Source organism: Homarus americanus, unplaced genomic scaffold (genome assembly GCF_018991925.1).
Source record: "Homarus americanus isolate GMGI-L3 unplaced genomic scaffold, GMGI_Hamer_2.0 scaffold58074, whole genome shotgun sequence".
NCBI lineage: Eukaryota > Metazoa > Arthropoda > Malacostraca > Decapoda > Nephropidae > Homarus > Homarus americanus.
In genome coordinates this window covers 2752405-2779045 of record NW_024729094.1, presented here as the reverse complement: position 1 = coordinate 2779045, position 26641 = coordinate 2752405, and the positions used below count along the sequence as shown (strand labels likewise).

Sequence of the window (26641 nt, the reverse complement as noted above, 5' to 3'; positions counted from 1 at the left end):
TGGCATTTCCAGGTGGAGAGGTTGTTGTAGCCTGAGTAGTCTGCACGAATGATTCTGCAGGCCCTTTTCTGTACCTCCTCTAGCTGACGTTGTTGGGTGGAGTTGAAAGAACCAGGCTGGTGACTCATACGTTAATTTGGGAGAATAAATGCGTTGTAGATAGTCCCCAGCTCTGGCGTGCGCCCAAGTGACCTAAGTCGTCATAGCATGTTGAGTCAGTACAGAGGCCCTTGACTGTGTTATTTACATGGGCCTTCCAGTGGTGTGGTCTATAGTTACACCGAGACTGCACTAACCGGAGAGGATGGGCACCGCTGGAGCTTGCACTGGAGTGGTGGCGGTATTGAAGTGCATGACTACGGTTTTGTGTGATTGATGGTGACCTGTTCTCCGTAGTCCATGCCTGTAGCCTGTCCAGGTGCCTTTGTAGCGATGAGTAGTCTGGTGCGGTGTTGTCCACTGTAACCCCCCACAGTGCAGTCATCCACGTACTCCACCTTGAGGAGTGTACGATAGAGCGTCGTTGATCAGGATTAGAAGCACAGTGGTCCCATCTTGGTCCCTTGGGAACACCGCAGGCGAGGTGTTGTGGAGAGCTGGTACCACTGCCTGACGACGCTCACTCAGGAAATCAGTGAGCCATGAGACCAGGTTGGCAGCCCTAGTGCAATGGCCATGTGTGAGAGAGAGAGAGAGAGAGAGAGAGAGAGAGAGAGAGAGAGTCACTCCAAGGCCTAAAGTAACTGTTGTATGACCTTCAGTGTGTCAGAACACCACCTGGTTTAAGTCAAGCTGGTTTACTTTTCTTCATATTGTGGATTTATGTTTCTGATTTTTCTTTTTTTTTGTCTCGTCTTCACATCTCATTTTTTATGTGTTCTTCCTCTCCTCCTCTTTTGCTTTTGTATCTTCTCATTCCTTCTTCCTTTTTTTTACTGTATCCGTTTTCTCCTCCCTTCCACCACCCTTCTGCAAACTCACCTACTCTGAAAGTGAAAAAAAACAGAAAAATGATTTTCAAGTGTGTGTGTGTCCGTCCGTCCGTCCGTCCGTCCGTCCTCTTGACAACCAGCAATGCCTCTCCTTCACCCTCCCTGTATATTAGTGGTCATTTGCATAAGGCGGAGAGACAACGCGGTGGTCACCCTCGCCTGGGTTACATAACACTCTGGTTTCGTCCTTGCCGTGGTGGCGTCCTTACCGGTGGTGTCCTGCCGTGGTGGTGTCCTTGCTGTGATGTCGTCCTTACCGTGGTGGCGTCCTGCCTTGATGGTGTCCTTGTCGTGGTGGCGTCCCTGCCATGATGGCGTTCACTGGTGGCGTCCTGCCGTGGTGGCGTCCTTACCGTGGTGGTGTCCCGTGATGTCGTCCTTACCGTGGTGGCGTCCCGTGGTGGTGTCCTTGCTGTGATGTCGTCCTGCCGTGGTGGCGTCCTTACCGTGGTGGTGTCCTTGCTGTGATGTCGTCCTTGCCGGTGGCGGCCTTACCGTGGTGGTGTCCTGCTGTGATGTCGTCCCATGCCGTGGTGTCCTTAGTACCGTGGTGTCCTGCTGTGATGTCCTACCGTGGTGGCGTCCTTACCGTGGTGGCGTCCCACCGTGGTGGCGTCCTTCATGATGGCGTCTTTACCGTGGTGGCGTCCTGCCGTGATGGCGTCCTTACCGTAGTGGCGTTCTTGTCGTGGTGGCGTCCTTGCCGTGATGGCGTCCTTATTGTGGTGGCGTCCTTGTCGTGGTGGCGTCTTATGATGGTGTCCTTGCCGTGATGGCGTCCTTGTGATGGCGTCCTTATTGTGGTGGCGTCCGCCGTGATGGCGTCCTTATTGTGGTGGCGTCCTTGCCGTGATGGCGTCCTTCATTGTGGTGGCGTCCTTGTCGTGGTGGCGTCCTCCAGATGGCGTCTTTACCGTGGTGGCGTCCTGCCATGATGGCGTCCTGCCATGGTAGTCCTGCCGTGATGGCGTCCTTGCCGTGATGGCGTCCTATTGTGTGGTCGTGGTGGCGTCCTGATGATGCCTTGCCGTGATGGCGTCCTTGCCGTGATGGCGTCCTTATTGTGGTGGCGTCCTTGTCGTGGTGGCGTCCTTGCCATGATGGTGTCCTTGCCGTGATGGCGTCCTTGCGTGATGGCGTCCTTTGTGGTGGCGTCCTTGTCGTGGTGGCGTCCCGCCATGATGGTGTCCTTGCCGTGATGGCGTCCTTGCGTCCTGTGGTGGCGTCCTTGCCGTGATGGCGTGTGGTGGCGTCCTTGTCGTGGTGGCGTCCGCGATGGTGTCCTTGCCGTGATGGCGTCCTTGCCGTGATGGCGTCCTTATTGTGGTGGCGTCCTTGCCATGGTGGCGTCCTTGCCGTGATGGCGTCCTTGCCGTGATGGCGTCCTTGGTGATGGCGTCCTTTGGTGGCGTCCGCCGTGATGGCGTCCTTATTGTGGTGGCGTCCTTGTCGTGGTGGCGTCCTCCTTGCCGTGATGGCGTCCTTGCCGTGATGGCGTCCTCGTGCCATGATGGCGTCCTTGCCGTGATGGCGTCCCGCGTCCTTGTCGTGGTGGCGTCCTTGCCGTGATGGCGTCCTTGTCGTGGTGGCGTCCTTGTCGTGTCCTGTCGTGGTGCGTCGTCGTGGTGGCGTACCGTGGTGGCGTCCTTGTCGTGGTGGGCGTCCTTGTCGTGGTGGCGTCCTTGCCGTGATGGCGTCCTTGTGGTGGCGTCCTTGCATTTGTCTCATCCTTGCCCTTGAGATAGCGGTGGTGATAGCATGGGCGGGGCTCTCAAAGTGCCGCCGTCTGGTCGTGGCCACCGCACTGCGGCCACCCGAGGCTACCAGCTGATGTTTGTTGTTTTTGTTGTTAAGTCAGCTGATGTTTGTTTAGCTGTTGTTAGTTAGCTGATGTTTGTTTAGCTGTTGTCAGTTAGCTGATGTTTGTCTAGCTGTTGTTAGTTAGCTGATGTTTGTTTAGCTGTTGTTAGTTAGCTGATGTTTGTTTAGCTGATGTTTGTTTAGCTGTTGTTAGTTAGCTGATGTTTGTTTAGCTGTTGTCAGTTAGCTGATGTTTGTTTATCATTTGAAAGTCATATCGGCTGATGTTTGTTTATGTTATTCAAGTTAGGTGGCTCGTCTTCCGGTGTTTATTTACCTTCATTGAGTTGAGAGAAAGTTAAGGAGGTAATACTGAGGCGAAAACGAGAAATTTGAAAGAAAATGAAATGAAAGAGATGAAAGAGATGAAAGTGGAAAGATGATGTGATAGAAAATGGGAGAGTGGGCCTTTGATTATTTATTTATTTATTTATTTTAATGGAGATTAGCCCACCCGGTCACAGGTCACTGAACCACATCGGAACCTGGGGGAAGGAGGGAAGCGAAAAAAAAAGACAATGGAAAAATAAAACAGATCAAGAGTGAGAAAAGTTATATATGTTGTGTTGTCAAAGTAAGAGAAACAATTGAGACCCTGAAATTGTGTGTAAATGAGGCAGAAAGTCAGATCAGCATCTGGGACGTCGTCACAATTTTCGTGATGCCATATGGCAGCAGGGTCTACCATTAGACAACACATGATGCTTCCAATATCTTCCCAGGTGGGAGTACCTCCCTGCTTGGTAGCTGCCTACTGCCTACTATTTGGTTAAATTAAATAAAAATGTATTTATCCAGAGTGAAGTGTGTGTGTGGGGGAGATATAGAGAGAGAAAAAATTCACAAAGTTTTGTAATCCCAGGATGACTCCATTTTATGTTGTAATGCCGGCGACCACCCTGGGGGAAAAGACCTCGGGCGATGCAGGAGATAGGTCGTGCTGCTGATGATACAGAGTGGGTCGGTGGATCGTGCAGCTGATGGTACAGAGTGGGTCGGTGGGTCGTGCAGCTGATGGTACGGAGTGGGTCGGTGGATCGTGCTGCTGATGGTACAGAGTGGGTCATGCTGCTGATGGTACAGAGTGGGTCGGTGGGTCGTGCAGCTGATGGTACAGAGTGGGTCGTGCAGCTCGTGGTACAGTGGTGGTCGGTGGGTCGTGCAGTTGATGTTAGAGTGGGTCGTGCAGCTAATGGTACAGAGTGGGTCGGTGGGTCGTGCAGTTGATGTTACAGAGTAGGTCGTGCAGCTCGTGGTACAGTGGTGGTCGGTGGGTCGTGCAGTTGAAGTTAGAGTGGGTCATGCAGCTGCTGGTACAGAGTGGGTTGTGTAGCTGGTGGTACAGAGAAGGTCGGGGAGTTGGTGATACAGAGTGGGTCGTGCAGGTGGCGGTGTAGTGAGTCGTGCAGCTGGTGGTACAGAGTGGGTCGATGGGTTGTGCGGCTGGTGGTACAGACCTAGTCGTGCAGCTGGTGGTACAGAGTGGGTCGTACAGCTGATGGTACAGAGTGGGTCGTGCAGCTAATGGTAACAGAGTGGGTCGTGCAGCTGATGGTACAGTGGGGTCGTGCAAGTAATGGTACAGACTGGGTCGGGCAGCAGGTGGTACAGAGTGGGTCATGGTACAGTGGGTCGTGCAGCAGGTGGTACAGACTGGGTAGGTGGTACAGAGTGGGTCGTGCAGCAGGTGGTACAGAGTGGGTCGTGCAGCAGGTGGTACAGACTGGGTCGTGCAGATGATGGTACAGAGTGGGTCGTGCAGCAGGTTGTACAGAGTGGGTCGTGCAGCAGGTGGTACAAGTGGGTCGTGCAGCAGGTGGTACAGAGTGGGTCGTGCAGCTGATGGTACAGAGTGGGTCATGCTGCTGATGGTACAGAGTGGGTCGGTGGGTCGTGCCGTTGATGTTACAGAGTGGGTCGGCAGGTGGTACTGACTTGGTCGTGCAGATGATGGTACAGAGTGGGTCGTGCAGCAGGTGGTACAGTGGGTCGTGCAGCAGAGTGGGTCGTGCAGCAGGTGGAACACTGGGTCGTGCAGATGATGCTTGGGTCGTGCAGCAGGTGGTACAGAGTGGGTCGTGCAGCAGGTGGAACAGACTGGGTCGTGCAGATGATGGTACAGACTGGGTCGTGCAGATGATGGTACAGTGGGTCGTGCAGCAGGTGGAACAGACTGGGTCGTGCAGATGATGGTGAGTGGGTCGTGCAGGTGGTACAGACTGGGTCGTGCAGATGATGGTACAGAGTGGGTCGTGCAGCAGGTGGTACAGACTGGGTCGTGCAGATGATGGTACAGAGTGGGTCGTGCAGCAGGTGGTACAGACTGGGTCGTGCAGATGATGGTACAGAGTGGGTCGTGCAGCAGGTGGTACAGACTGGGTCGTGCAGATGATGGTACAGAGTGGGTCGTGCAGCAGGTGGTACAGACTGGGTCGTGCAGATGATGGTACAGAGTGGGTCGTGCAGCAGGTGGTACAGACTGGGTCGTGCAGATGATGGTACAGAGTGGGTCGTGCAGCACAGACTGGGTCGTGCAGATGATGGTACAGAGTGGGTCGTGCAGCAGGTGGTACAGACTGGGTCGTGCAGATGATGGTACAGAGTGGGTCGTGCAGCAGGTGGTACAGACTGGGTCGTGCAGATGATGGTACAGAGTGGGTCGTGCAGCAGGTGGTACAGACTGGGTCGTGCAGATGATGGTACAGAGTTGGTCGTGCTCCTTTATCCCGGTGCAAAAGTTGTACCTGGTGACCTGTTAAAAGTGGTGAGAGGTTGCCATGGTAACACTGAGTCATTGTTGTGAGAAAATTAGTATTCTCTTCCCTCTCGTTTTCCCCTTTTCCTCCTCTCCCTTCCTTTTCCCTTCTTTCTCATCTTCTTACCGTCTTCTTTTATCTAACTTCTTTTTCTTGTTTCTCTTTTCTTCCTCCCCGTTTGACCTCTCTTTTCCCTCTCCCCTGTGTGACCTCTCTGTCCCCCTCCCTATATGACCTCTCTTTCCTCCCTCCCCATGTGACCTCTCGTCATCATCTGTGACCCCTCTATCCATTATCTTCCCTACTCTCTCTAATTTCCCCTTCCTACTCCTCCGTTCTTCTCCTCTCGTATTCTCTTCTCCCCTCACGCTCTCTATTACCCTAATCTTATCTCTTGGTGCTATTGATTGGAGGTTGGTATTTTGTGAGAGAGAGAGAGAGAGAGAGAGAGAGAGAGAGAGAGAGTGAGTCTACGGTGTTTGTATGCCACGTTTCAGTATGTTTATTATGCCCCGCCGCCTTCATTACCCTCTCAGGTGGAGGGATATAGAAAATATGTTTACCGTCCATGTGTCTGTTTCTCTGAATATTGAACGAAACTTTAAGACGCGATGATTAATTTATTCTTTTCGTTTATTATTTTTGTTGATATTAAATGTTAATTGTTTTTATGTTTTAGTGATATTTATTCATGATATTGTTTATTATAATGAGTTCTTTTGACGTTATTATTCGTATTTTGTATTGTATTGCATTTTAATATATTGTATTTTATTGTATTGTATTTGTAGTATAATATATTGTATTGTAATATTTTATTGTATTTTTATTTTGTGTTATGTGAGTTGTGGTTAGGTGATTTGTAATGTGTTTTGGTGTTGAGACATAAATCACTCTCATTATTACTCAGAACATGTCATTGATCTGAGACGAAGAGTAAATCAAATCGACACACACACATGGGACAACCAGACAGACAGACAGGAACCAGACAGACAGGAACCAGACAGACAGGTACCAGACAGGCAACCCGTCATATCCAGTCGATGAGATTTCCATTAAGATCACCTGAGAGTATCTGGCCCTCCCACCTGGCCCTCAGCAGCCCCCGTGGACCTCTTTCTCGTCTGGCCCTCTCAAACATTTGGCCCACTCACCCTCACCTAGCCTTCTTCCACATCTGGCCTACTCACCCTCACCTGTCTCAACCCCCCCCCCACACCCGGCCCCTCTCCCACATATGGCCCGTTCACTCCACTTGTCTCTCAACCCCCCACCTGGCCTTTTTCAACCCCACCTGGCCCTTTCTTTCAACACCCCACCTGGCCCTAATCAACCCCACATGGCCCCTTTCAACCTCCACCTGGTTCTCTCACGCTCACCTGGCCCTATCCCTACCATGGCACCAGGGGCCCATCACACCAGGAGTCACCACATCAGGGGCCCATCACACCAGCAGCTCACCACATCAGGGGCCCATCAAACCAGGTCACCACACAGGGCCTATCACACCAGCAGCTCATCACATCAGGGCCCATCAGGAGGTCACCACATCAGGGGCCCATCACAGGAGGTCACACATCAGGGGCCCATCACACAGGTCACCACATCAGGGTCCATCACACCAGGAGCTCACCACATCAGGTGGTCCATCACACCAGGAGGTCACCACAGCAGGGACCATCACACAAGGTCACCACAGCAGGGCCCATCACCCAGGAGCTCACCACATTAGGGCCCATCACACCAGGTGCTTACCACATTAGCAGCCCGTCACACCAGGAGCTCACCACATCAGGGGCCATCACCAGGCGCTCACCACATCAGCCTCATCACACCAGGAGCTCATCACACCAGGAGCTCACTCACCACCAGGTGCTCATCACACCAGGAGCTCACCACATCAGGGGCCCATCACATCAGCGGCCCATCACACCAGGTGCTCACCACATCAGGGGCCGATCACACCAGGAGGTCACCAAGTCAGAGTCCATCACACCAGGAGCTCACCACATCAGGGGCCCATCACACCAGGAGGTCACCACATCAGGGGCCCATCACACCAGGAGCTCACCACATCAGGGGCCCATTACAGCTCAGGCCCATCACATCAGGGGCCCATCACACCAGGAGCTCACCACACCAGGTGCTCATCACACCAGGAGCTCACTCACATCAGCCCATCACATCAGGGGCCCATCACACCAGGAGCCACCACACCAGGTGCGCATCACACCAGGAGCCTCACCACATCAGGGGCCCATCACATCAGCCCATCACACCAGGTGCTCACCACATCAGGGGCCGATCACACCAGGAGCTCACTACACCAGGGGCCCATCACACCAGGAGGTCACCATCAGGGGCCCATCACATCAGGGCCCATCACACGAGGAGCTCACCACACCACGTGCTCATCACACCAGGAGCTCACCACATCATGGGCCCATCATACCAGGAGCTCACCACCATCAGGGGTCACCACATCAGGGGCCCATCGCACAAGTAGGTCACCACAGCAGGGCCCATCACACCAGGTGCTCACCACATCGGGGGCCCATCTAACCAACAGACCCCACGACCCAGAGCCCAGTCAGCCGTGACTGGAGCGCCATTATAATTATTTCGGTTAACCAGAAGGACGAGACGAGTGATGGATCACCTCACTCACTCTCCACACACCCAATTTTTAAGGCCACAATATTGTACCGGGTTTCTCTCTCTCTCTCTCTCTCTCTCTCTCTCTCTCTCTCTCTCTCTCTCTCTCTCTCTCTCTCTCAGGGTGGTAAGGCTTATGGACGTAAAGTCACTATGTGTACTAGTGTGGCGTATGATGGTCTCTCTGTGTTGGGTATATAGAGGAGCCACGTATATATTTTGCCAGTCATTAGTATGGACGGCGGGGAATTTCCAACACTTACTGGGGAAATTCCCAACGTGTGGTGGGGAATTCCCAATGGCCGAGGAGGAGGAAGGGCGTGTATTCCCGTCTGCCCTCGTGATGGGCCTGAAACAAGGGAGTAGGAGCTGCTAGGGACTGTCCCTTTACTGATACTCTACCGACTCGGTCCCTCCTGAGTTAGGGAGCTTGTTAGGGAGTCGAGACAGACAGACAAACAGATTTATACAGACATACGGACAGACAAACAGATATATACAGACATACGGACAGACAAACAGATATATACAGACATACGGACAGACAAACAGATATATACAGACATACGGACAGACAAACAGATATATCCAGACATTCGGACAGACAAACAGATATATCCAGACATTCGGACAGACAAACAGATATATCCAGACATTCGGACAGACAAACAGATATATCCAGACATTCGGACAGACAAACAGATTTATACAGACATACGGACAGACAAACAGATATATACAGACAGATAATTATAAATAGACAGATACAAACAAAGGGATCGATGCAGACGGACAGACAGACACATTCCGACAGGACAGACAGACAGACAAGAGTCTTAAGTCGTTTCTCCACAACAAGTAAACTACACTCGCAGTATTTCTGTATATCAGTCTCCTAATGTTTATAAACTGCCGTCTTTACATAAACTGCCCCTCTGTCACCCCCAAGTTTCCTACACCATTCTTTTCAGCATAAATTTTCACACCGTGGGCTTCCCGCTGTTTATGGAATGCTTCTTTAGCCTACAAAACAACCTAATGTTTACAAACTATCGTCCACACATACACTAATTCTTTCTCGACTTGCAAAACGTCCATCAGTGTAGTTTTCATAATGAACTTTCAAACTGTGAGGTCTATACGTACAAACTGCCTCTTTACCTTACATAATACCCAACTGTCAGTTCACTAATGTTTACAAACTGGCATTATAGCCAACCGTCTCGTGAACATCCAGTACTACCACTTTCCTTGTAAATTTCCAAACAGCGGTACCTGAGCCAGGTATGAAGTGTCCCTATGGTAAAAATTTCCATACTAGTGTGTCGTAAACTGGTAAACTGCTCTCACTTCATCTTGATAACTGCCGGGTGCCGCTCTCTTGACGCTTTCCTGGCACCCACGCTAAACAACTTGTATGCCAATGACTTTTAATTAACTTTATTCATCACCAACATTTACATGGAAATTACGAGAGAGAGAGATTGAAGAGATTTGTGTTGTAAATAAGTGTTTTTTCTGTAATGTTTATGTGAACGTTTACGTGAATGTTAAGTCATCATTCTGTATACATGATTAAATTCACACTTGTACACATAATTACCTACAGTGGCATCAGTGGCCATTACTATTTTAATCTTTATACTTTATTTTATTTTTCTTGTAATATAATTGTAATATTCGCTGTGTTATAGAGTTTGTTGTTCTGGTATAAATCATATTGAGTCTTGCATTTGTTCCCGGATGTTAAGTGTTCACGGAGATATGTTTAGTGTTCAGGGAGATATGTTTAGTGTTCAGGGAGATATGTTTAGTGTTCAGGGAGATTTGTTAAGTGTTCAAGGAGATATGTTAAGTGTTCAGGGAGATATGTTAAGTGTTCAGGGAGATATGTTAAGTGTTCAGGGAGATATGTTTAGTGTTCAGGGAGATTTGTTAAGTGTTCAAGGAGATATGTTAAGTGTTCAGGGAGATTTGTTAAGTGTTCAGGGAGATATGTTAAGTGTTCAGGGAGATATGTTTAATGTTCAGGGAGATATAATTAATGTTCAGGGAGATATGTTAAGTGTTTAGGGAGATATGTTAAGTGTTCACGGAGATATGTTTAGTGTTCAGGGAGATTTGTTAAGTGTTTAGGGAGATATGTTAAGTGTTCAGGGAGATATGTTAACTGTTCAGGGAGATATGTTAAGTGTTCAGGGAGATATGTTTAGTGTTCAGGGAGATTTGTTAAGTGTTCAGGGATATATATGTTGTGTGTTCAGGGCGATTTATTAAGTATTCAGGGAGTTTGTTAAGTGTTCAGGGAGATTCGTTAAGTGTTCAGGGAGATTCGTTAGTTGTTCAGGGAGTTTGTTAAGTGTTCAGGGAGATATGTTTAGTGTTCAGGGAGATATGTTTAGTGTTCAGGGAGATTTAATAAGTGTTCAGGGAGATATGTTTAGTGTTCAGGGAGATATGTTTAGTGTTCAGGGAGTTTTGACAAGTGTTCAGGGAGTTTTGACAAGTGTTCAGGGAGTTTTGACAAGTGTTCAGGGAGTATTGGTCGTAACTGTACACATATTAGCAGTCATTACGGGCGGGTGTGGTTGTGGCGGGTGATGTATTCAGTTGTTTACATACAGTGTGTTCTGTGGGCCATTACAGCACCAGGCAATAAGTGGGTGACCCGGACCAGCGTGGGTATTGTATATTTGAATTGATTTAATTTTACCATTTTGTATTATTATTATTATTATTATTATTATTATTATTATTATTATTATTATTATTATTATTATTATTGCTATTATTATTACCACCGTATATATTTTTGTTGCTAATAATTCACTTATATATTATTAGCAACACAACCATAATCACCGACTAATTGTCCCATATTACAAGCATAACCACCCCACCACCACAACCACACCACAACCACCACAAGCCGCCACCACATAGCCACCCACCATACTACCACAACCCACAGCCACCCACCACCCAACCACCCACAGCCCCCACCACCCACCACCCCCAGCCACCACAACCACACTACCACAACCACCCCACTACACAACCACCCACCACCACAACCACACCACCACCACAACCACCCACCCACAACCCACCACACCACCATACCACCATCCAGCCACCCAACCCCACTACCCCACCACCACCACAACACCCCTACCACAACCACTACAACCACCCACCACCACAACCACCCACCACCACAACCACCTACATACCCCACCACCACAGCCACACAACCACCCACTACCCACCACCACACACACCACCCCACCACCACAACCACCCACCACCATACACCCACCATCACAACCACCACCCCACTACCACAACCACCCCACCACCACACCACCACAACCACCCACCACCACAACCACCCAACACACCACCCACCACCACACCACCCACCACACTACCACCACCACCACACCACCCACCACCACAACCACCCACCACACCACAACCACCCACTACCACAACCATCCACAGCCACCCACCCACCTACCATCCACCACCACCACCCACCACCACACCACCCACACCACACCATCATCACAACCACCACAACCACCCATTACCCACATAACCACCACCACCACAACCACACACCACAACCACCACCACCACCCACCCACCACACACCCACCACCATAGCCACCACACACCATCACAGCCACCTACAACCTCCCACCACCACAACCACCCCACCACCACAACCACCCACCACCACAACCACCACAACCACCCCACCACACACAACCACCCCACACACCACAACCACCCACACACCACAGCCACCCACACCACCACATCCACCACAACCACCCACCACCACAACCACCCACCCACCACAACCACCCACCACCACAACCACCCCACAACCACCCATTACCACAAGCATAACCACCCACCACCCACCACAACACCCCACCTCCCACAACCACACCACCACAACCACCCACCACCACAACCCACAACCACCCACCACCACAACCACCCACCACCACAACCACCCACCACCACAACCACCCACCCCCACCACCCACCACCCACCACCACACCACAACCATAACCCCCCACCACAACCATAACCACCCACCACCACAACCACCACCACAGCCACCCATAACCACAACCACCCACCACCACAACCACCCTGCATTACAACCCCCCCACAACCACAACCCCTACCACAGCCATCCACCACCACAACCTCACTATTACACCCACCCCAACCGTAACCACCCACCACACACTCCCCACACCACCCACCCCACCACCACAACCACCACCATCCACAACTCCCACCACAACCACCCCCACCACAACCACCACCACCACAACCATCCACCACCACAACCCCCACCATTACAACCACCACAACCCCACATTACACCCACCACAACCATCCACCACACAACCACCCACCACCATCAGCCACCCACCACCCACCACAACCCACCACAACCCCCACCCAGCACACAACCCACACCACACACCATCCATTAACCCACCACACCCCACCATTAAGCCACCCACCACCCATTACCCACCACAACCATCCACCACCACAACCCCCACCCAACCCACCACAACCACACATCACACAACCCCATAACTACAACCCCTACCACCACACACATCACAAACCATTACTTACCATTACCCCACACAACCATAATCCACCATTTTCCACACCACCAACCCACCACCATCTCCACACAGCCACACATCCACCCACTAACAATATAAATCCCTCACCACGGGTCATCTAATTGGCCCACCCTTCTCTTCTCTTTCTCTCTCATCTCTTCCTTTTCCTTACAACTTGACTGTCTCACAAATTTTACCTCATGTCAAGTCATTCTGCATTACCTGGCTCGCATCTCTCTATCTATGACAACGCTGGCGAGAGCTAAGACAACGCTGGCGGGAGCTAAGACAACGCTGGCGAGAGCTAAGACAACGCTGGCGAGAGCTAAGACAACGCTGGCGAGAGCTAAGACATCGCTGGCGAGAGCTTAGACAAAACTGGCGAAAAGGGGGCAGGGAGCGAGGCAATAAGGCGAGGCAGTAAAGTAGTGTACTTAGACGAGGCAGGAGTAAGACTGTAAGGCGAGGCATTGGATGAGGCAGTAAGGCGAGGCAGTGGATGAGGCAGTAAGGCGAGGCAGCGGATGAGGCAGTAAGGCGGCGAGCAGTGGGCGAGGAAGCAAGGCGAGGCAGTGGGCGAGGAAGTAAGGCGAGGCAGTGGGTGAGGCAGTGGGTGAGGCAGTAAGGCGGCGAGCAGGGCGAGGAAGTAAGGCGAGGCAGTAAAGCAGTGTACTTAGACGAGGCAGGAGTAAGACTGTAAGGCGAGGCAGTGGATGAGGCGGTAAGGCGAGGCAGTGGGTGAGGCAGTAAGGCGGCGAGCAGTGGCGAGGAAGCAAGGCGAGGCAGTGGGCGAGGCAGTAAGGCGAGGCAGTGGGTGAGGCAGTGGGTGAGGCAGTAAAGGGTGAGCAGTGGGCGAGGAAGCAAGGCGAGGCAGTGGGTGAGGCAGTAAGGCGGCGAGGCAGTGGGTGAGGCAGTAAGGCGAGGCAGTAAGGCGGCGAGCAGTGGGCGAGGAAGTAAGGCGAGGCAGTGGGCGAGGGCGGCGAGGCAGTGGGCATGAAGTAAGGCGAGGCCGTGGGCAGGGAAGTATGGCGGAGGCCGTGGCAAGGAAGTAAGGCGCGAGGCCGTGGCGAGGAAGTAAGGCGCGAGGCTGTGGGTAGGGAAGTAAGGCGAAGCTGTGGGCAAGGAAGTAAGGCGAGGCAGTGGGCGAGGAAAGGGGCGCAAGGCGAGGCCGTGGGCAAGGAAGTAAGGCGAGGCCGTGGGCAAGAAAGTAAGGCGAGGCCGTGGGCAAGGAAGTAAGGCGAGGCAGTGGGCAAGGAAGTAAGGCGAGGCAGTGGGCAAAGAAATAAGGCGAGGCAGTGGGCAAAGAAATAAGGCGAGGCAGTGGGCGAGGAAGTGAGGCGAGACAGCATGGCGAGCAGGGGGCGAGGAGGACTTATTGATCATTGTGGCGACTCAAGTAGAGCAGCTGTATTGACCATCTGTACACGCGTGGTCATGATACTCTCTCTCTCTCTCTCTCTCTCTCGTTTATTCATTTTATCTTCCATTCCATCTTTGTCACATCTATCCTTTAATTAGCGTCCCCCTTGGCTCTCTCCCTCACCCACTTTTCTCTCCCTCCCTCACTCCCTCCCTACCTTCACTCTCCTTCTCGCCCTCCCTCCTTTAGACCCCTTTACACCCTCTTCATCACATGTCCCTTCCTTCTTATCTCCCTCCTTCCACTCTCGCCCTCCCTCCTTTACATCCACTCCATCTAGGTTACACGTTGGTGCCTAAATAGTGGCATTACTCCACGTCTTGCAAGCCATCTGTCACAGTGCCAGTTGGCCCTCTCGTGGGTCCTGCCTCCCCACTCCTCCTCCTCTTCCTCCTCCTCCTCCTCCTGCTCCTCCTCCTCCTGCTCCTGCTCCTCCTACTGTCACCTTCACCGTCTCCTCTCCTCTGTTACCACCTCCTCTCTCATGCCTCCTCCTTTTCCCAGTCACATGCTATTATTATTATTATTATTATTATTATTATTATTATTATTATTATTATTATTATTACTCCTATTATTATTATTATTATTATTATTATTATTATTCCTCGCCATACGTTCCCACACCAACATTTACAGACGATGACATGACACCCTTTGGCATATCCCGTCATGTTTATGTATTTGTCATTGTAAACATACTGTGTATGCTCAGTAATCCACCTTGGACACCTTTACCACATAACCTGTACAGTATTATGCATCGTGTGTGTGTTATATACCATGTCATATACTCTTGTCATCCCTTGGCATACATAATCTCTTTATGCCTCTCTCTGCTCGTTGATCACCTTCGCATACAATATAGTTATGCCTGGAGGGAGGAGGGGGGGGGCATGGTGTTGCAGTGAGTGGAGAAGCCGTCGTGGTAGACCGTAATCAAACAAGAGTAATAATTCAGTAGTCTCCCCTTCACCCATCACTGAGTGTACGTTTTCTGTCTACATTACCCTGGGGAGTATTCTCTCTCTCTCTTTCTCTCTCTCTCTCTCCCCTTCCTTACATTTTCACGAACCCTTGATTATATTACATTCCTCTCGTGTTTATTTATTGCAAGACAAAATAACCGAACCGAAAGTACATTGTCGCATTAAACATTGAAATAACGAGTTAGTTCACTCTGGGTGTGTGTCTGGGGAGTTGTCTGTTGGCAGTGTCTGTGTGTCGACTGTCTGGGGAGTTGTCTGTTGGCAGTGTCTGTGTGTCGACTGTCTGGGGAGTTGTCTGTTGGCAGTGTCTGTGTGTCGACTGTCTGGGGAGTTGTCTGTTGGCAGTGTCTGTGTGTCGACTGTCTGGGGAGTTGTCTGTTGGCAGTGTCTGTGTGTCGACTGTCTGGGGAATTGTCTGTTGGCAGTGTCTGTGTGTCGACTGTCTGGGGAGTTGTCTGTTGGCAGTGTCTGTGTGTCGACTGTCTGGGGAGTTGTCTGTTGGCAGTGTCTGTGTGTCGACTGTCTGGGGAGTTGTCTGTTGGCAGTGTCTGTGTGTCGACTGTCTGGGGAGTTGTCTGTTGGCAGTGTCTGTGTGTCGACTGTCTGGGGGGTCGTCTGTGTCGATAGTCATCTGTTGACTGTGCGTATATATGTGTGTGTGTGTGTGTGTGTGTGTGTGTGTCTTGGTAGTTTGTTGAGTGTCTGAGTTGACAAGGTTAATCTAGGCACTTTGTGTATGTGGCGACACACACACACACACACACATATACATGCATACACACACATACACACACTCACACACACATACATGCATACACACACATACACACACTCACACATAACACTACTTCTTACACTGTCACTATGTTGAAATGCACTGTAGTTTGAGCTTTTCCCCATCTAGTTATTATATGTCTTATTTGTATCACTTATGTTACTTGTATATTATTTGTAATTCGTAACCCATTCCCCAAATATGTAACTGTATATTTTCAGCCTTCTGGCTGCCAAGCTCTTTCAATAAACCGTTAATTATTATTATTACATACACACACACACACACACACACACACACACACACACACATGGCCAATATTGCTACATGCACACACCTACACACACACACATACATACATGCACACACCTACGCACACACACACACACACACACACACACACACACACACACTTTTCAATACCCCAGAATAAACATACTAACAAAGAGACCAAACCAAAGAAATTATTATTATTATTATTATTATTGTTGTTGTTGTTGTTGTTGTTGTTGTTGTTGTTGTTTACCATGTCACATCATAGGTAAAGCCAATCTCTCTCCTTACAGGTAAGTGTGTCTCTGAGGCTTGGCTCTGACTGGTGACGTACTCTTAATATATTTTTATTATTAATGTTTTATTTATTATTAATTAGCCAAATTTCTTCGTAATACCTTTATATTGTGGGTGAAGGTCCCATATAGTGGGTGTAGGTCCCATATAGTGGGTGTAGGTCCCATATAGTGGGTGTAGGTCCTATATAGTGGGTGTATAAGTCTCTCCTATATAGTGGTGTTCTCCCATAGTAGGTGTGGTGTGAATCTATATGCGGGTGTGTCTGTAGGTCCTATATATGGGTGTAGGTCCTATATATAGGTGGGTGCAGGTCCTATAGTGGGTGTAGTATATGGGTGTAGGTCCCATATAGTGGGTGGGTGTAGGTCCTATAGTGTGGGTCTCCATATAGTGGGTGTAGGTCTATATAGTGGGTGTAGGTCCTATATAGTGGGTGTAGGTCATAGGGGTGTAGGTATATAGTGGGTGTAGGTGGGTGATGGTATAGTGGGTGTAGGAGTGTAGGTATATATAGGTGGGTGTAGGTATATAGGGTGTAGGTCCTATATAGTGGGTGTAGGTAAAGGGTGTAGGTATATAGTGGGTGTAGGTCCCTATAGTGGGTGTAAAAGGTGTAGGTCCCATAGTGTAGGGTGTAGGTCCCATATAGTGGTGTAGGTCCTATATATAGTCTATGGGTGTAGGTATATAGTGGTGTAGGTCCATATAGTGGGTGTAGGTCCCTATATAGTGGGTGTAGGTCCTACATAGGGTGTAGGTCCTATATAGTGGGTAGGTCCCATATAGTGGTGTAGGTCCTATATAGTGGGTGTAGGTCCTATATAGTGGTGTAGGTATATAAAGGGTGTAGGAGGGTGTAGGAGTGGGTAGGTCCCATATAGTGGGTGTAGGTATATGGGTGTGGTCTATATAAAGGTGTAGGTCCTATATAGTGTAGGTCCTATATAGTGGGTGTAGGTCTCTATATAAAGGGTGTAGGTCCTATATAGTGGTGTAGGTCCCTATATAGTGGGTAGGTCTATATAGTCTATAGTAGGTGGGTGTAGGTCCTATATAGTGGGTGTAGGTCCTATATAGTGGTGTAGGTCCTATATAGTGGGTGTAGGTCTATAGGGTGTAGGTCCCATATAGTGGGTGTAGGTCCCATATAGTGGGTGTAGGTCATATAGTGGGTGCAGGTATATAAGGGTGGTGTGTAGTATATAGTGGGTGTAGGTGTGTGGTCCCTATATATGAGTGTAGGAGTGGGTGTAGGGTGTGGGTGTAGGTCCTATAGTGGTAGGTCATATAAAGGGTGTAGGTCCCATATAGTGGGTGTAGGTCCTATATAGTGGGTGTAGGTCCTATATAGTGGGTGTAGGTCCTATATAGTGGGTGTAGGTCATAGTAGGTAGGGTGTAGGTCTATATAGTGGGTGTAGGTCCTATATGGGTGTAGGTCCCATAGTGGTGTAGGTCCTATATAGTGGTGTAGGTCCCTCCCATATAGTGGTGTGTAGGTCCCATATAAAGGGGTGTAGGTATAGGGTGTAGGTCCTATATGGTGTGTAGGTCCCATATAGTGGGTGTAGGTCCTATATAGTGGGTGTAGGTCATATAGTGGGTGTAGGTGTATATAGTGGGTGTGTAGGTCCCTATATAGTGGGTGTAGGTCCTATATAGTGGGTGTAGGATAGGGGTAGGTCTGTGTAGGTATATAGGTGTAGGTCCCATATAGTGGGTGTAGGTCCCATATCCTATATAGGGTGTAGGAGTGGGTGTAGGTCCTATAGTAGGGTGTAGGTCCTCCCATAGTGGGTGTAGGTCTATATAGTGGGTGTAGGTCCTATATAGTGGGTGTAGGTATAGTGTAGGTCTAGGTGTATAGTGGGTGTAGGTCCTATATAGTGGGTGCAGGTCCTATATAGGGTGTAGGTGTGGTATATAGTGGGTGTAGGTCCTATATAGTTGGTGTAGGTCCTATATAAAGGGTGTAGGTCCTATATAGTGGGTGTAGGTCCTATATAGTGGGTGTAGGTCCTATATAGTGGGTGTAGGTCCTATATAGTGGGTGTAGGTCCTATATAGTGGGTGTAGGTCCTATCATTCTACCAAATTCTGAAATAGATATGCTCGGCCTTACCATTTCTTCTTATATGTCGTGGAAGCCACACATGCACAACATTGCTAAAGCTGCCTCCCGAAAGTTGGGAATGCTGTACAGATGCCGCAGCTACTTCACTCCTGAGCAGTTGCTTCAGGTTTATAAGGGATTCATTCGTCCTAACTTGGCGTGCTGCTCTCATATCTGGGGTGGCTCTTCTTCTGTCCTACTGTTAGACAGGGTGGAATCAAACGCATTTCGTCTTATTAACTCTCCTTTAGTCGACAATCTCTCTTCCCTTTCTCTTCGCCGCAATGTTGCTTCACTCTCTCTCTTTCAGGTACTTTAACGGGTAATGTTCGGTGGATTTGACATCTTGTGTACCTCCGGCAAGGCCGTGGGCTCTTAACACTCGTCTTGCCCGCGGTGCCCACCGTTTCTCTGTGGATGTCAGTCACACGAGAATAACCCGTTATAGTACATCCTTCTTTCCTCACACAGCCAAACTGTGGATTGCTTTGCCTTCTGTGTTTCCATACTTATGAAATTTGTCTTACTTTAAAAAGCTGGTTTTCCGGCATCTTCGTGGTGTAGATTAACACAGTATAACCTTTTCCTTTTTCTATTTTTAATTTCTCTACTCTTTTTCACTCTCCCTGAAGATGTGAATTGCACGAAAGCGCTTGGGAACTTCGTGTTTTCTTCTTTCCTTGTGGTTATCAGCATATACCTGGGTCACGCGCACCCACAGTGATTTACTTGCATATATACAGTATATATATATATATATATATATATATATATATATATATATATATATATATATATATATATATATATATATATATATATATATATATATCTTGATAAAATCACACGGGAAAAGAGAAACAACGGAGCACCTTAGCTTTCGTCTTTATTCAAGACATCTTCAGTTGCCTCTGAAAATATCTTGAATAAAGACGAAAGTTAAGGTGCTCCGTTGTTTCCCCTTTCCCGTGTGATTTTATCAAGATTTATCTTATCCACGTTTTCATTGTGGATCTACATGAAATATATATATATATATAGTGGGTGTAGGTCTTATATAGTGAGTTTAGCCCACCCGGGCACAGGTCACTGACCCACATCGGGGCCTGAGGGATGAAGATGTGATAATAATAGTGATAATAACAACTGTTTGTCCTTCACTCCCCCTCCACTCTGTTTGTCCTTCACTCCCCCTCCACTTCACACCTTGTGTCAGATCCATTTACGTTTGACTTCAACTCTAGATGTTTGGCTTGAGTCTCCCGCCTTGTTTGATGCTGTGAAGGACCACGATTGAATCTTCAGGGAGGGATGGGAGAGGATGATAGGTGGGGAAGGAAGGCAGGTGGGAGGGAGGGAAGTGAAGACGGTAGGGAGGGAAGTGGAGACGGGAAGACAGGTGGGAAGGAGACTGGAGGGAGGGAGGGAAGACAGGTGGGAGGGAGGCAGAGACGGCAGGGAGGGAAAGGTGAGAGAGAGAGAGAGAGGGAGGCTGCCTCACAGGGTTATCATTATACAACAACTGCAGTGTATTAGCTCGACACTTTAATTGGTAACGACTTCACAGTTCACAGTATTGTAAGAACTAACGACCATCATTATAAGTAATGGCCGTCCACCTCCTCCTTATTTACGCATTTCACTAAATTAAGTCAATTAAACTCTGCTGGATGTGTTTCAGTGCACTTTTTGGGGTAATATTTCACTGACGTGCTCACACCATGTACGGTACTAGTTCTGAACGTGTTAACGACAGATTCAGAACATGTTACAGACAAGTTTGTAATATGTAACGATTATGGACAAGCACATTACATGTTTCTGATAAGGTCACATGTAACCATCGTGTCCATCATAATATCCACAAGCTCACAACATACGTTGCCATCACGTGTCATACATGTTACCATCATCATACATGTTACCATCATCATACATGTTACCATCATCATACATGTTAGCGACAAGTGAACAACTCGTCATCATCATGTTTGTGAGGACGGTATAGTGTGGCGGCCTACAGCTTGCCGGGGAGGTCCTTAAGGGCGACCACCGACAGCTGGCCGACACCCAGGTGGCACCACTCCATATCTGGCCGACACTTTCCCTACCCTATTCGGGGACTTTTTCTCCGTGTACCACCTCCCTCTCTATCTTGCCAGAGTTGAGGATTGACAGCTGGTTTTCAACTCGCACTTCTCTAAGGATCCTACGGTAAATATTCCCCCTTGATAAGTGACGTGAGAGTGTACAGGTAACTAACTAACTAACTAACTCACCAAAGTGCCCACAAAAAGATAGTTTCTCAAAGGTTCTTAAGCTAGATTATTTCAAGACGATGAAAATGAGAACGTATCTGATGACTCACGCAAATTGCGACACAAAGGTGGATTCTTGAAGGTTTTTACGTCAAGCTTAAATATGTAGTAGTTTAAGTGTGTGTGTGTGTGTGTGTGTGTGTATGTGTGTGTGGTAGCCTAAGTGCGTGTGGTGGCTTAAGTGTGTGTGTGTGTGTAATGATAATAACAATGATAATAATATAATTAACGGTTTATTGAAAAAGTTCTGAAAAAGTTCTGCAGCTCGAAGGCTGAAAATCTACATTGAACATAAATGACTTATTACATAAATTGGCATTGGTGGTTTAACAAAAGCCTTCATTAGAGAAAGGTAAAGGAACATATAGTGAACATACAGATTAATGTTTACATTGGAGTCACGTTGATCATGTGCGCTGAGGTATTTAACAGCAGACAGGTAGTGTAGTAACTCCCTCACAGAAGGCGTTATGAGGGGCATCACGTGGAGTAGTTTTAGTGTATGTGGTAACTTAATTGTGTGTGTGGTAGATTAAGTGTGTGTGGTTGATTAAGTGTGTGTGGTAGATTAAGTGTGTGTGTGGTAGATTAAGTGTGTGTGGTAGATTAAGTGTGTGTGTGGTAGATTAAGTGTGTGTGGTAGATTAAGTGTGTGTGGTAGATTAAGTGTGTGTGGTAGATTAAGTGTGTGTGGTAGATTAAGTGTGTGTGTGTGGTAGATTAAGTGTGTGTGGTAGATTAAGTGTGTGTGGTAGATGAAGTGTATGTGGTAGCTTAAGTGTGTGTGGTAGCTTAAGTGTGTGTGGTAGATTAATGTGTGTGGTAGCTTTAGTGTGTGTGGTAGATTAAGTGTGTGTGGTAGCATGTGTGTTTGGATTAAGTATTAAGTGTGTGTGGTAGATTAAGTGTGTGTGGTAGCATTAAGTGTGTGTGGTACTTAAGTGTGTGTGGTAGCCTAAGTGTGTGTGTTTGGTAGATTAAGTGTGTGTGTGGTAGCTGAAGTGTGTGTGTGTGGTAGTTTAAGTATGTGTGTGTGTGTGGTAGATTAAGTGTGTGGTAGATTAAATGTATGTGGTAGCTTAAGTGTGTGTGGTAGCTTAAATGTGTGTGGTAGATTAAGTGTGTGTGTGGTAGATGAAGGTGTGTGTGTGTGTGTGGTAGATTAAGTGTGTGTGGTAGCTTAAATGTGTTTGGTAGATTAAGTGTGTGTGGTAGCTTAAGTGTATGTGGTAGCGTAAGTGTGTATGGTAGATTAAGTGTGTGTGTGGTAGATTAAGTGTGTGTGATAGATCAAGTGTGTGTGGTAGATTAAGTGTGTGTGGTAGCCTAAGTGTGTGTGGTAGATTAAGTTTGTGTGGTAGTTTAAGAGTGTGTGGTAGATTAAGTGCGTGTGATAGTTTAAGTGTGTTTGGTAGCTTAAGTGTATGTGGTAGCTTAAGTGTGTGCGGTAGCCTAAGTGTGTGTGGTAGATTAAGTGTGTGTGGTAGCTTAAGTGTGTGTGGTAGCTTAGTGTGTGTGGTAGCAAGTGTGTGCGGTAGATTAAGTGTGTGTGGTAGCTTAAGTGTGTTTGGTAGATTAGGTGTGTGGTAGCTTAAGTGTGTGTGGTAGCTTAATGTGTGTGGTAGCTTAGTGTGTGTGGTAGCTTAAGTGTGTGGTAAGTGTGTTTGGTAGCTTGTGTTTGTGGTAGCTTAAGTGTGGTAGCTTAAGTGTGTGTGGTAGTTTAGTGTGTGGTAGCTAAGTGTGTGTGGTAGATTATGTGTGTGTGTGGAAGATTATGTGTGTGGTAGATTAAGTGTGTGGTAGCTTAAGTGTGTGTGGTAGCTTAAGTGTATGTGGTAGCATAAGTGTGTGTAGTAGCTTAAGTGTGTGTGGTAGATTAAATGTATGTGGTAGCTTAAGTGTGTGTGGTAGATTAAGTGTGTGTGTGTGGTAGATTAAGTGTGTGGTAGCCTAAGTGTGTGTGTTTGGTAGATTAAGTGTGTGTGGTAGATTAAGTGTGTGTGGTAGATTAAGTGTGTGTGGTAGCTTAAGTGTATGTGGTAGAATAAGTGTGTGTAGTAGCTTAAGTGTGTGTGGTAGATTAAATGTATGTGGTAGCTTAAGTGTGTGTGGTAGATTAAGTGTGTGTGGTAGCCTAAGTGTGTGTGTTTGGTAGATTAAGTGTGTGTGGTAGATTAAGTGTGTGTGGTAGATTAAGTGTGTGTGGAAGATTAAGTGTGTGTGGTAGTTTAAGTGTGTTTGATAGCTTAAGTGTACTAATAATAATAATAATAAACGGTTTATTGCAAAAGTTCTGCAGCCCGAAGGCTGAAAATATACATTGGACATAAATGACTTATTACATACATTGGTGGTTTAACAAAAGCCTTCATTAGAGAAAGGTAAAGGAACATACAGTGAACATACAGATTAATGTTTACAGTAGAGGTCACGATTTAGTTCTGTCGAACAGAGAAAACCTCATTAGCAATGTCGAGGTAGGGAACGAACTTGCAAACAGCGATCACAAAAAAATTAGATTCCAGTTAGATTTTTAGGTCAGACGTTAAGGGAATTTCATTAAAGTCCCAGATTTCAGAAGGGCAGACTTTGATAGTTTAAAGAGGCACCTGAGGGAGGGGTTGTCGCAGCTTGGGTGCGAGCCTGACAGATGACACCGACCTGATAACGAGATCTGAGATTGCCGAGTTCCACGACAATTTAAATAATGAGTTACTTAATGCACAAAGGCAGAACATACCATACAAAAAACTCAGATCAGACAACAATGACCCTAAATGGATAAATAATTATTTAAAGAACATCATTGGCCAAAGGAAGGCTATAGGTAGAAGGATAAATCGTGGCGAAATTTACCTCCGGGAGTATTATAAGGTACTGGCCGGTAGGGTTAAGACCGAGATAAGAAAAGTGAAGAGGAATTATGAACTAAAGCTGGCAGGGGAGGCGAAAACAAACCCCAAAGGATTCTACCAAATGTATCAAACTAAAACACGAAATAAGATTGGACCAATACGTTCAGTTACCGGCGAGCTAACTGATAACGACTGAGAAATGAGCAATAATCTGAATAAATATTTTTCAACGGTTTTCACCACCGAAAATTTAAACATGATTCCCGAGGCACCGACTCTATTCAGAGACAGTGACGAAAACAAATTAAGCGAGATAGTAGTGACTAGTAACGATGTTAGTAAGCAAATAGACAAACTAAAGCCTAATAAGTCACTTGGTCCCGATGAGATATTTGCCAGAGTATTAAAGGAATGTAAGGAAGAGCTTAGTATGCCCTTAGCAAAGTTGTTTAACATGTCATTAAAAACAGGTGTAGTACCAGAATCCTGGAGGACAGCGAATGTAATACCGATTTTCAAGAAGGGGGATAGATTACTATCCTCTAACTACCGCCCAATCAGTCTAACATCAATAGTAGATAAATTACTAGAATCAATTATTTCATACTCTATTCGAAACCACCTGGAGAAGCACAAGTTGATCAATGATTCCCAACATGGCTTCACAAGCAGGCGTTCATGTCTAACTAATCTATTAACATTCTTTTCATCAGTGTTCGAATCGGTGGACGAGGGGCACAATTATGATGTGGTATATCTCGACTTTAGCAAAGCCTTCGACAGAGTCCCCCACGAAAGACTCATTAGAAAGGTAGAAGCACATGGCATCAAAGGTAATATCCTTAAATGAATTAGGGCGTGGTTACGGGACAGGAAACAGGGAGTGAGCATAAACGGCACTAAATCGCATTGGAGCAACGTCATAGTGGAGTTTCCCAAGGCTCAGTACTTGGACCATTATTATTTATTATATACATAAACAACATAGATATCGGCATAGACAGCAACATAAGTAAATTTACTGATGACACTAAAATAGGATGTGTAATTTAATCTGACGAGGACTCTGCAAAACTACAGGAAGATCTAAACAAATTTTTCGAATTGTCGGAAAAATGGCAGATGAAATTCAATGTGGACAAATGTAAAGTACTCAGTATAGGAGATGTAAACAGGGAAACCAGTTACCAGATGAACACTGATGCCATTGTGGAATCCGACTGCGAGAGAGATTTAGGAGTAATGATAAGTAGGAATCTTAAGCCAAGTGTTTTTGCTCGTAACAAGGCTAATAAAGTACTTGGGTTCATACAAAGGAGTGTTAGTTACAAGACTAGTGAGGTCATCTTAAAATTATATCTAGCGCTTGTGAGACCTCACCTGGATTACACAGTTCAGTTCTGGTCACCGTATTACAGAATGGATATAGAATCCTTGGAAAGAATCCAGAGGAGAATGACAAGACTAATCCCGAGCATTAGGAACCTTGAATACAGAGACAGGTTAAAGCATCTTAATTTGCACTCCCTCGAGAGACGTAGAGTGAGGGGCGACATGATAGAGGTGTATAAATGGAAGTCAGGGTTAAATAAAGAGGACAGTACAAAGGTACTCAAACTATCCAACCAGGAGCGAACTCGTAATAATGGTTTTAAATTAGACAAATTTAGATTTCGGCGTGAAATACGTAAACACTGGTTTGGAAACAGAGTAGTGGATGAATGGAACAAGTTACCAAATATCATCATTAGCTTATATGAGCAATAGGGGTTGGGTATAAACGGGACTGCCCAGTATGGGTCAATAGGCCCGCTGCAGTTTCCTCCTTTCTTATGTTCTTATGTGAGCTGAAGTGTTGAACAGCAGACACGTAGTGTAGTAACTCCCTCACAGATGGCGTTATGAGGGGCATCACGTGTAGTACTAGTTCCCTCACAGGTGGTGTTATGAGGGGCTTGACGTGTTGTAGTAATTCCCTCACAGATGGTGTTACGAGGGCCTGATGATGTAGTAATTCCCTCACAGATGGTGTTATGAGGGGCATCACATGGCGTAGCAATTCCCTCACTTATGGTGTTATGAGGGGCATCACGTGGAGTACTAGTTCCCTCACAGGTGGTGTTATGAGGGGCTTGACGTGGTGTAGTAATTCCCTCACAGATGGTGTATGAGGGGCCTGATGTGATGTAATAATTCCCTCACAGGTGGTGTTATGAGGGGCTTGACGTGGTGTAGTAATTCCCTCACAGATGGTGTTACGAGGGGCCTGATGATGTAGTAATTCCCTCACAGATTGTGTTATGAGGGGCCTGATGCGGTGTAGTAATTCTCTCACAGATGGTGTATGAGGGGCCTGATGTGGTGTAATAATTCCCTCACAGATGGTGTTATGAGGGGCATCACATGGCGTAGCAATTCCCTCGCTTATGGTGTTATGAGGGGCATCACGTGGTGTAGTATTTCCCTCAGAGATGGTGTTATGAGGAACTTCACATGATGCTGTAGCAACTCATTCACTACGTGGTGTCGTAGCATCATGGGGACAGTTGTGTTCTGACCTCACTAGGGGAAAGGTCACGGCAGGGTTAGCTCCCGAGGGGTAATTATCAGATATGGCCAGTGCTATGTGCGATCTTGGGTTTGTGAGTTTGTTGACCAAACTGGA

At 47.5% G+C, this 26641-nt stretch overlaps 2 protein-coding genes across 2 annotated transcripts; one reads left to right on the top strand and one right to left on the bottom strand.

Moving 5' to 3' along the window:
* Positions 1-1787: 1787 nt before the first annotated feature.
* LOC121866330 (histidine-rich protein PFHRP-II-like) lies at positions 1788-2720 on the bottom strand. The gene has a single exon (XM_042365950.1). The coding sequence runs from the start codon at positions 2718-2720 to the stop codon at positions 1788-1790; it is 933 nt and encodes a 310-aa protein (XP_042221884.1).
* A 30-nt stretch (positions 2721-2750) lies between these two features.
* On the top strand, positions 2751-8173 carry LOC121866329 (histidine-rich glycoprotein-like). Its single transcript, XM_042365949.1, has 2 exons — positions 2751-2824; positions 7018-8173. The coding sequence occupies exons 1-2, from the start codon at positions 2751-2753 to the stop codon at positions 8171-8173; spliced, it is 1230 nt and encodes a 409-aa protein (XP_042221883.1).
* Positions 8174-26641: the final 18468 nt, after the last annotated feature.